Consider the following 11733-nt stretch of genomic DNA (forward strand, 5'->3'; position numbering starts at 1 on the left):
GACCAGTTAAACTAAAAAACATCTAAATAAGACATTGATAATACAAGGTAATCTCTCTCTCACACACACACACACACACCTAGCCTACTCATACATGAATTTACAATTATTTATCTGACACATTCATTCACAGCAGGCACACAGACAATACAGACTCACACATGTGCAGTTTTTCAAACACTGACATACTGATATACAGTACATGTACAATACAACACAGAGAGAGAGAGAGAGAGAGAGTCACACACACACACACACACACTGTGCAATAAGAATATGACATAATACACAACCACACACATGCACAGAGCAGCAGAAGTACAATCAGTGGTCATAGTTGTAAAGTGAAAAGTGTAGATCTGTAAACAAGGTGCAAGAGTAAAGTGCCAGTGGCATGGCGAAGAAAATGTTCATGGAATGTCATCCAGTGACCTATTATTTAACATGTTAGTGTCTAATTATTTTATTTAATTATTTACTTAAAGGTACACTGTGCAGGAAATGGTCAAAAAAGGTAGGGGAGACTGGGGTAAGGTGAGCCACGGGGTAATGAGCCACCCCCTTTTTCTCGAAAAAGGTGAATACATTTTAACATGTCACCACATTCCAAGGTGGTGGAAATCCTTTTCTAACACCTGTGAAAAAGTGAAGCATGTACCAAATTTGGCAAGAGAGATATTTGTGAAAATGTGTTTTTTGCTCTTTAAGTGAATTCCATGTATATTCAAAACATGGCTGATTTAGAGAAAACAAAAATAGAACAATTTCTGGTCTCATCATGTCTGAAATGTTACGTAATAAGCTACTATATGAGTGATATTTTAAGTCTTTTTGCACTTTTATGATAATTTTATGAGCATTTATTTACATCATTTTGGCATCGGGGTAAGGTGAGCCTTTCGAGATGGGGTAAGATGAGCCGCTTATCCTAATGGGATGCATAGTGGTTGAACACCATGTTATGATATTTCAGTATAACCAGATCATTTCTTTCATATCATACCCAGGTGAGTTGAGATTAATGACTTTATTCATGTTTCAGCCAATTCAAACAATAATATTAACTTTTTTTCTACATTGCACTCTGCATTGTTCGCCATTGTATTCAAACAAAGCTGTAAGGGCCCACAATATGTATTTTTTGGCATAGTTTTGTTGCTTTAGTTGTTTTATTTCATAGATTCATTAGTTACATTTGTTATAATAAATAAAAATTGTTTAGCTGAGATTTTTGCCTGGGCTCAATTTACCCCAAGCAGTGGCTCACCTTACCCCGTACATGGGGTAAGATGAGCCACCTGAAAAAATATTTTTAAAAGGCAATATCATTTTAACCATGACAGTTTATCAATTAGTTTTTGCTCTAATAGTATCAGGACACTTTGAAATTTGGTATGATGTGAAAATTTTAACCAAACATGCCTTCATCGCTTAGCTGTGACAAAAAATGTAAAAAGTGGCTCATCTTACCCCAGTCTCCCCTACTGCAACTATGCTGCTCATTGAAATTGTGTTGCCTATTGCCACATTTGATCTTTTCATGAAAGTTTACCAAGTAATAAACTAATATTTTTAGTATGGCCCAACTGCAGTCATTTTTGCAGCTAAAAATGGCTATTTCTGGAAATTTTAAATGGCGGAGCATGGAGAAGATCCCCCTTTTTATGTATGAAAAGTGCCATTTTTCCAGTCATAGTGAATACTGAATTTGATGGTGGTGGTAATTTATGAAAAAGGTAACATTAGTGAATGGGTAGCATGAATTCTGGAAATAAACAACTAGAAATCTTACACAGTGTACCTTTAATCTTGCTTTTTATTTTGTACTATTTTATATACCTTGATAAGGAACGTGTTTCTGTAAATAAAGAATTGGTTGAATCGAGGATCTTGGAGCCAAAATGTGATGGTGCGTCTACAAAATCTCAACCACAGATAATCTGCATAGCACCCCCCATGTTCATGTGCACGCTGTTTCTCCCATCGTACTTAATGCCTCCCTCTTTGGTTTTTTAAAAGAACTAGTATGTTTTCTACACGTTTTCAAAATATAAAATAATGTAGGCCTAATGCGTGTTTTTTTCACGTCTTCCTGACTGAAAAAATAATACCCGTCTTCCATTGGTTGCAAGTTTATACGTCACTCCTACAGTAAACGTCACAGTTTAAATCCCATGTTGCACATGCTGTTGGCCCCGAAATAAACGAATATTCTTTTCTTTTGGTTCAGTGGCTGCTGGCTCGCGACTGCGTTGGAGCTGGACGGAGTTGCCCTTTGAAGGAATTGGGTTGAAATAAGAAGTAAAAAAAATAGCAGGATATTAAGTCTACAGTAAAATACACTGGAGTATGCACCTTGCATGGTGGTTGCCCCAGCCATTAAAATAATTACCTTAGGCTTGCACAGTCATTCTTTACTCCTTCATGCATCGTATAATATCTGCCATTGCACCTTCTGTTCTGTTCAAATGTAAACTACTGCCTTTTTCCCCTACAGTGGACCCTTGGTCACGTTTTTGGTCTGTGAGCGCGTAGATAAAACAAATGAGAGCCAGCGATAGGGAGATGGAGAAAATAGGCTCCTCCAATCAGAAGTAGTTACTAGGCGGGGCTGAAATGTCATTGGACCAATCCAGTCTCTCCCACCTGACGACCATCAATCAGCTGAGCTACTTTTCCCGTAGCTTCGATGTTGGAGAAACAGAATCCGTTTCGGTGGGCACCCAAGCAGGAGCCGTCGTACCCTTTGCTAGAATGAGTAGACTTTGGACAGGAGAGTTTTTAACAGGCATTTTAAAACGAATACAGGCGTTATTTCTTCTTCAACGAATGTAGCACACGTCTGGGAGCGTTCGGTCTGTCACTTCATGTATTTTAGAAACGCAATATACATTAATTTAGCTAGCCAACGGTTGGCTAACTGGCTAACTTAGCTAATTCATTCGCATCAGTACGCTTGCTACTTGAGCTAGTGGCAAGTAGCTAACACTAAAAGTTGCTGTTTACTAGAAGCTTCGTTTTCACTTTCAGCTGAAGAGAACTAGCAAGTAAGCTAGTTGAGTTCTACATTATGGTATGGGTCAAAGGGACATTGTGCGTTACGAGACTTCGATGAAGAGAAAAAACAGGATTCGAGCAGCCTCTATGTGTCGACTGGATGTGGAGTCCGCTGCGAAGGAAGTTGAGCAACCAAGAGATGCCCTTTCCTCGTCAAGGTAACTCTTTGCTTTAGATTTGATAACTAGCAATCGTCTCAGTCCTGCAGTTGATACATTTTAATACATACGTGCCCTTTGTATTCATCTTTTAAAATAACTCGACCATAACCATAATGTGATTCTGCAACAACGTTTACACTTGCAATGTATCGATGGCATGATAGCCAGCTGATGATAACTTCAATGGCAAGAGGTAGTTCTACGCCAGCGATTTGCTGCCTCCTTGTTACTTGCAACCAATTTCAAGTAGTGTATCACTGCCCAACCCATAAACCGGACGCGTAAATTGATGACAATTTTTTAGTGTTTCGAGCAGATTAGTGGTTAGTGTAGAAATGTAGACTAGCGATGGAAGAAAAAACACTTTCTGTGTGAGAGTGGACATACTTTTGAATACATGAAGAGAGAAACAATAGTTCTAGTTTCTTAAGTTCTGTCAGACACTGGCATGAACTGGGAGTGTTTTCAGCTCCTGGTTCTGTAAACCGTTTAGGGACTACATACCCTCCTCTACGTACACATCTTGCTGAATACTTGACGTTTACTTGGTTGCTTTCCGTGTAGGCAAATCGTGGCTAGCTCTAGCTAAGCTTCAGCTGACTCGGTAGCAGCTAGCTAGTCTTGTAGAACTAGCGTTTGCGTAACGCTCAGCAAGTTCAAGTGGTGCGGCGTGCCGCTATGTTGTTGCATAATGGAATCAATACTGTGTCGCTAACTAGCCGTAGACTTAGGTGGTTTACTAGTAGTTATGGGCTTAGTTTCTCTATTCAGTAGGAAACAGACGTCGGTCGGTTCTGAAATCATTACGGAGGTATATCCACATCAGAACGTGTGACATTTTCAGAACTCTGCTTTCGAAATCTGTCAACTCTTGCTTCCTTGACCAACTCGGAATGGAACTGTGCAGAAGTGGATTACTAATGTGCAGTGCATGATGATTACTTAATTCTGATATGGTAGTAAAAGTAGACTTGTAGGGTTGTAGGCTTGTAGATTTTCACTGTACCATGACCGTCTCCCAGTATGGTACCGTTGCTCCCAGTGTGAGTCGATGCGAAAAAAGACTGTGCCATGCGCCATTGTGCTGCCTCCCTGTCTGTGAAGTATTGGACCTCAGATAGGAGATCATTTTTTTCGGAATCCGTAGTGCCATCAGTTTCGTTTCTTGAGGAATTTAGTCCCGTGGCTGACTGCGCTCACATAAACCAAGCCCAGCACCTAAACCAACCACAGATAAGAATTTAGGAGCACTGTGAAATTGTTAACGCACAGACAAAAATGGTCTAAGACAGTAGGCTATACCTTTTACCCAACACACATAGGCATACACATTCTACATGAGGGGTGCTGGTCACAGGGCCAGTTTTTCAAAATTCCTCCCATAAAAGTGTAAAAGGGCTGAACAACATATTACACATTTATGTCTATACACATTCATTACATACATATCATACAACTGTAAAACAAAGTCTGGGGAGTGTCAGTAAACTCATCCCAACTGTCCCTTCTCTCAAGGTTTTTTATTATTTTGGACACCAGATGGAAATTAGCCCTTGGGCTACAATCTGGCATATTTACATATATGTACATGTATGTATATGTTCATTAATGTGCAATGTCCTGAAGAAATAAATAAAGTAAAGTAAAGTAAAGTATTGCTCCCAAACCCGAGTTAACTACAACAACTTGGCTAGGCTTTTGATCCCTCTGTCTTTCAAGCACTCATGGTTTTCTCTATAGGATGTATTTACTCCAGGAGGAAAATGCGAAGGAAATTGTTTTTCAAATCGTTTAATAGAAAACGGAAATCGTTTTTAAAAAAAAAAAAAAAAAAAAAAAAATTTTTTTTTTTTTTTTTTTTTTTTTTTTTTTTACATTTTCGAAACTATGGCGGCCAAAATTAAACTATGGCGGTGCGCCATAGTTTCCTTAATGTATGGGAAACACTGCATTTTAAGCCTTTTCTAGCAATTTGTTTTTAAGAAAGCTCAACTATGCTTCGCATTATGGTTGCATGCATGTGAGACATTTGGTTTTTTTGGTTGCAAGATTGATACTCGGGTTATTAAGTTACTTCTGCAGCACGTTAAAGCCATAGCGTGGTTTTACTAGTTGTAGGCTTACAATGGAGGTGTAGTTTCTTGCTCTCTGAAATAAAGGGGGGTGTGTAAATAGTTTATTTTCAATGACTCTTATCCATGGCTTGAGTCTTGCCCGCAAAGTTGTGACCTAGAGCCTTGCTTTCTGAACTCGTGCAATTATTTTCCCATGTAGCCCACTTGCATGATTCAATTGAACATTGAGATACTTCTAATTACGATGTTATCTTATTGTATACTTGTATGGTGATGATAAAGTGATGGTTAAAAACTTAGTAAAAAGCACACTGTTCTGTTATCTTCTATGATAAGAGGGCACTCAAAGCAGGAAGGCTGTTAGCTGAATGCCTGTAGTCTGCACCTCAGCTGGAGTTGAGGGTGTGTGTGTCCCCGTCCCCGTACCTATGGAAGGTCATGCTTGTCACGACCCACTCGCAACACTAGCTGGGGTCCTCCGCTCGCTCGCTCACTCACGTATACGTAGCTGGCGGACAGTGTGACTAACCCCACGGATGTGACTCATTGTGAAGACGAGGAGGCTGCTACTGCTGCTGCGTTTCGGCTGCGTGACAAAGCAACCCATATATGGACATCCTTTTTTTTTCATCCCCCCAGCCCCTTTTCCATTGCAGCCACCCCCACTTCATTACCAGCGGAACTCTATGAGCAGTTATCAATGGGAGGCCCCGGCCCCGCCCCCACTCACACAGCTCCACACACCTCCTACTCTCTCTCTGCTTAATCCTCACGGCCTCTTCCTGTTCGTTTACTTATGCTCTCTCTCTCGTCTAAATTTTCGCTCTCTTTCTCCACCTACTAAGGTCCTCTCGCTCTCTCCTGCTCTCCCTCCTCCTTTCTCTCTTTTTTCTGTGTTTGGATGAGGACTCCTCCTTCTTGTTGCAACTTCAGCACAAACTTCTCCTTCTGGAGGGCTTACGTTGACCATACTGTCCTCAAAACTGTGTAAAACGGAGTGCAATATTGTCACGATGCAAATTTGACCTTAGACATGGGTATTTTTATTTTTGTCATTGTCCTGTATGTAGGATAATTCACAGTATTAAGGATTTTTTGCACAATCTGCTTGTCAGCCACTTCGTACGTAAAGCAGCTCTATAATGACGGACTACAGATGGCATCGTGCAGTGTTCATTTGCCAACCAATTAAAAGATGTCATTAAACTCCATTGCATGATTACCCTCCCACTGTATTGTAGTGAGTGACGAATATACTTTGTCTCGATTGGTCAGAGTTTATTATGTAATCCATACGGAACGGTTGCCAAGAGCCAACGGGCTGTTGTTCACTTCACATCAACCAGATCTAGGTCAAAATTCAGACCCTCACCAGACAACAGTCTAACGGTAAAACTTAAGGGTTATGGCACTAGTCTTACTAGGGAAAAACATGTCAGTATTGTTATGGTTATCTGTTCATGTCAGATTAAAAATATCGGCTCCATGGTCCAAGCTTTTGAATGCCACGGTCAAAGGCGAAGGATGCAGAATGGAACACAAAACGTTAACTTGTCAGTTTAAAAAGGATAATGGGAGACGCACAGTAGTGCAACGTGACATTGCCTCCAAAAAAAATCTGAATCGGGGAGGAAATTGAGTCCTGATGTTTCTCCCTTGAATTCAGATCAGCCTGGATCTACACACACACCACCACCAACCCCATTCCAAACGTGCGCGCGCACACATGCACACTCCTCACGACGGTAGCTGTGCAGCCGCAGGTTTGCGGTCCCGACAGTCCCAGAAACAGCATGTCACTTGAGCCCTGTGCCTCTTATCCCTCACCGTTGCCATGGCAAATTTGTTGGGAGGAGAGAAGCATAATGAGGGTGGCTAGCTTTTGAAGCACGACTCGCTCTGAGTCGGTCGGTACCTCCCCAACTGCTAGGGCAGGGGAGTGAAGTGTCACGATTTCAGCTAACTTACTGCACACTGGATTATTTTTTTCACAGAATATACCCATACAGTACCTACAGCTTGCATCGTTAAGTCTGCACACTGAGTGAGCAGCTACAGCTTGATTATCAGGCATGCTTTAGTCTATGTGCATACTAGTATGTACGCTTGTGTGGATGAAATGGCACAGTGAAAAATATGATGATCTGCTTTCGATACTACCAGACAGACACTGCACTAAAATAAACTGAGTGGACCAGTTCCCAGATTTGAGTATAGCTCACGGAGCTCAGCGGCAGCAGAGTCAGGTTGGGAGGAAAGGGGCCTACGGCAATGGCCTGAAAGGAATTCTCCAGTAACATTTCCCCCCTCTCAATTGACCATCGTAACTTCTCTTAATCGCATCGCCCCTATTGGCAGATAAGGACTTCTTGACTGAGCTTCACGGTGGGCACTGGGCATCAGTGGTCTTCTGGTCCTGTGGTAGACATGGTTTGTGCAGATGCTTCGCCCTTTCTTTCGCCTGTGGCACCTCTCTCTTCACTCACTCACTCACTCACTCACCAGTGAGTGAACTAGTGGGCAGAGTCAGTGCATGCAGGAAGGCAGATGTAAGATGACTGCAGTGAGCATTGCTGCTGATTCTGCCTCCACGGGCGTCAGTGAAGTCCTGCCGTTAAAGGCACTGCAGAGAGGATGAGAGAGGAGAGAAAAGTAGTGAAGAATGGAAGACTGGAGGGGGAGACTGGAAGGAAGCTGCTGTCTCTGCCTCTACAAAGGAGAGAGTGAGGATGACAAATAAGAAAATAGGGGAATTGAGTAAGTGGATTGGAGAGGGGATAAGAAGGCTGGAGTGGACAGGGTAAATATGAAGGTAGTGAATCAGAAGAGGAGGCGTGGAGGCAAAGGGAATAAATGGAGAGCAGAGGGCAGAACAATGAACTGTGGTGGGTACAGTTTCCTTGGGGCTGGGGGGTGTCTACTTGCGTCGAGCGGTGTGATGGATGAAGCGTCGACACGGGCACAGGCGCAAGAGGAGTGAGCAAGGAGGGGTTGAGGGGCAGCATGTGGAGGAGAAGGGAGGATGCGACGCCACTGGCTAACCTAAGAGTCTACCACACACACACACACACACACACACACAGACGTGCACACGCACAGCGACGAGTCTGTAGCGTTGACACCCTGCAGAGAGATGGATGGGGATCACCATGGTGACCACCCAGGCGTTCCCAAAACCCCTGCCCCATCATCCTCATCCGCTGCAGTGTGTGTGTGTGTGTGTGTGCGCGTGTGCGCGTGTGTGCGTGTGTGTGTGTGTGTGTGTGTGTGTGTGTGTGTCTGTGTGTGAGACGCTTGTCTAACGCATGTCTACCCCCTCTAGTGCATGCTGCAGTGACGGACATGTCTACGTAATGCTACTCTTATTCCACCTCTTTCACATGCTCCCTCCTTGCCTTAACTCCTCTGCCAAACTCACCTACAGTATTTTGTTATGTAGCCAATCTCTGGTATGTGGCAGGCTCCTATTGTCATAATTGAATTTGTGGCCTGGGATGATGCCATTGGTTAGCTTTTCGTTTTAAAACACCACAGTCCTACTTGTTTCTTGACATACCGTCTTTTTTGTGTGTGTGTAGCTGAGCCTGTGGCTTTACTTATTTGCATTCCTGCCCCCTCCATAGCATTAAGGTCATGTTTCTTTGCTTTTGAGGGAGTGATCCTGTAGGTGCATTACAGTTATGTGCAAAAGTGAGGCAGAAGTACAAAATGAAGTGACATGGAGTAGATCTACTGGTTACGTGGTTTACACACAGTATGCATATTATTGGAGAAGTCTGGTCTCTTGTGTGGCAAACATGCATGAACAAGTCTGAAATTGTTGTATGTTAACATGTGCCTGTTTTTTTCTCCCTTTCTTTTCCTCCTTTTTCTTGATTTGCCTTCTCTCTCTCTCTCTCTCTCTCGCGCGCGCTCTCGCTGTCTGCAGGTATCTCTTGGGCCGCGGTGTCAAGCGTAAGCTGAGCGAGTGCGATGGTGTGGCTGACGCCGGTGGCGTGGGGGGCTCCCCTGGCCCGCTGCCCTACCCCCAGCAGCGGCAGCTGGTGCTGGACCTGTGCCTGGACAAGCTGCAGAGCTGCCAGCGGCGGCCGGAGCCCAGCCTGCACCGCTCCGTGCTGCTGGCCAACACGCTCCGCCACCTGCAGCAGGAGATGAGGCAGGAGGACGCCAGCGCCAACGCCAGCGCCACGCTGCCCGCCTCCCTCCAGCCCCCGCCGGCCCCCTCGCTTCCCCTTCTTCCCCTGCCGCCCGTCCACGCTCTCACCCCGCGCCACGCACCGGAGCTGCCGCCCGTGCCCTCGGACCTGCAGCTGCACCCCTCGTCCGGCCCGGGTGTCGACGAGGTCGAGGAGGGGAAGAGGAGCGGTCTGTCCCATCCACTGTCGTCGTGGTCGTCGTCATCGGTGACGTTGTCGTCTGTGCATGACTCGCTGTTTGGCACCTTCGAGATCACCAGCTCCACCAGCTGCTACCTGTCAGACATGCCGCTGGACGACATCTTTGAGGACATCGACACCTCCATGTACGACGCCTCAGACCTCTCCGCTCTGGCTCTCACACCGGCCCAGAGAGCAGCAGGAGCAGCAGCAGCAGGAGGAGGAGGTGATGAAGTACTCCTTAAAGGCTTCTCCTCGTCCTCCTCCTCCTCCTCCTCAGGTTGCACCCCCTCATCGGCCTTGCAGTTCTGCCTGGCCGACCTCAGTGACCTCGATCACATCATGGAGATCCTGGTGCAATCTTGAGCTTCAATGTCCAACCATCACTGCTCTCACGTCACACAGAACTTCAATCATGGACCTGAGCTCTGTTTTTTCCCCAAAAAAGTTTAAAATCTATTTTTATATGCATAGAAGAACGATCCCAAATCTATTTATATGGAGAGGAGCGACGTCGACCTGCCTGATCCACACACTCATTTGATTGCTGTAAGATGAATACACACACACAAACTAGCCCATTTTGTTTCTTCAGACTGGCCTACAACTTAAAGCCATTCTTTACCTGCAAGACAGAACACCTGTCTGTGGGACCTCAGTGACAAAACTATGACAATTATGTAGCTGCTTAGTGTTAACGAGACTTAACCTGCAGCTGCAGACAGGACACTCAAGTCCAGGCAACCAGAATTATCCCAGAAGCAAAAGCCTGGGTTGTAAAGATGGAAAAAGATGTTTGTTTTAAAAAAGAGACTTTGATATTTGAAAAAAAAAACAATTGAGACATTTTTTTTTACTTTGTACTTTGCCGCTGACCAACATACCACTGAAGTATTTCTCAAGCATTACTTTTTTCTTTCTTTCTTCTTTTGCCATCAATAATTCTCCGGTCACACATCATGACTTGCACATCCGACAACAATCAACACTACCTCTGAATCCAAGCAAGAGCTCACTATTTAATGTCTTTTTTTTTAACTGTACAATATCAAAGTTAGTGTTTTCAATAAGATATTCATGCAAGCAAAGAGCAGACAGTGATTACAACGAAACCCATCCGTTCGTTGCCTGTCTTTGAATTCTTTGAACTTGTGTATGTACGTATGTAGTATCAGAGCAAGATTCTGCGTTTCCTTTCTTCGTCTCCCCTCAAGACAAACTTGACTAGCAAACTCCAGCGCTGTATTGTTTCTGCCAGCTTTCTCCTCTGGCAGGATTTTGTGTAACCAACTCATTACTCAATTACGGCAATGTGTTCAAAGCAGCTCTGGCAGCTACGTACCATCAGATGACACTTTCTGCGAAATGGACTACAGCAATGTTTTTGGGTCTTAAGAACATCCGGCTTGTAGAACTGCTGGAGAAACGAGAGCATTCTTTCCGCAGCCACATGGTTTTTTTGTTTTTTTTATAAGGAAATTTAAATTGTATTAAGATAAAATGTGTATTTATACCTTTCTTTTTTTGGCTGTAATGATTGTGGCAAGTACAGACACGCTCTGGCATCCTGCTGAAATGAACTTTTAGTGCCTAAAAAAAAGACGGAGGATGAGAAGACTTAGCAATGATGGAACTGCACACTGTGCCCCAATCCACCGCCCCCATTTTAATGGAGCCTTTATAGAAAACATCTGTCCTTTTTTTTTCAACCCACTCATCCTCCTTGCCCATTCCTCTTCGTGCTTCTCTATTTCACATTTTGGACTTGGACTTGGTCATTTAAAATCTGAAGAAGGAAGCAAAACTGGGAGGGAAAAAAAACCTCCAATTGTTTTCACGTATGAGATGGAAGCCATTTTCTCATGTTTACCAATGCCACTTGGCCCTCATCTCACCCCACTCTTGTGTTTGCCCTCTGCAAACATCGCTTTTTTGTGACACAGCGACGTCTTTTTAGCCCTTGCACTTTGGCAAAGGGAGCAGGCGCACTCGCCAACCAGGCTGCCATTTCCAGTCCCAAGACACACACCATCACCTACTACTGCACACACCCACTTTGTCCAT

At 44.0% G+C, this 11733-nt stretch overlaps 2 protein-coding genes across 2 annotated transcripts in view; one reads left to right on the top strand and one right to left on the bottom strand.

Moving 5' to 3' along the window:
- htr3b (5-hydroxytryptamine (serotonin) receptor 3B) overlaps positions 1–2557 on the bottom strand; it is a 28195-nt gene extending 25638 nt beyond the window's left edge. The window contains exon 1 of the mRNA XM_063223494.1: positions 2393–2557. The gene's annotated coding sequence lies outside the window, so the exon portion shown is untranslated. The remainder of the gene's footprint in view (positions 1–2392) is intronic.
- A 142-nt stretch (positions 2558–2699) lies between these two features.
- Positions 2700–10329, top strand: si:dkey-177p2.6 (uncharacterized protein LOC568712 homolog). Its single transcript, XM_063223495.1, has 2 exons — positions 2700–3215; positions 9222–10329. The coding sequence occupies exons 1-2, from the start codon at positions 3076–3078 to the stop codon at positions 10033–10035; spliced, it is 954 nt and encodes a 317-aa protein (XP_063079565.1). The 5' UTR covers positions 2700–3075; the 3' UTR covers positions 10036–10329.
- The last annotated feature ends 1404 nt before the right edge of the window (positions 10330–11733 follow it).

The sequence above is a fragment of the Engraulis encrasicolus genome, chromosome 18 (assembly GCF_034702125.1).
Source record: "Engraulis encrasicolus isolate BLACKSEA-1 chromosome 18, IST_EnEncr_1.0, whole genome shotgun sequence".
Taxonomy (NCBI): domain Eukaryota; kingdom Metazoa; phylum Chordata; class Actinopteri; order Clupeiformes; family Engraulidae; genus Engraulis; species Engraulis encrasicolus.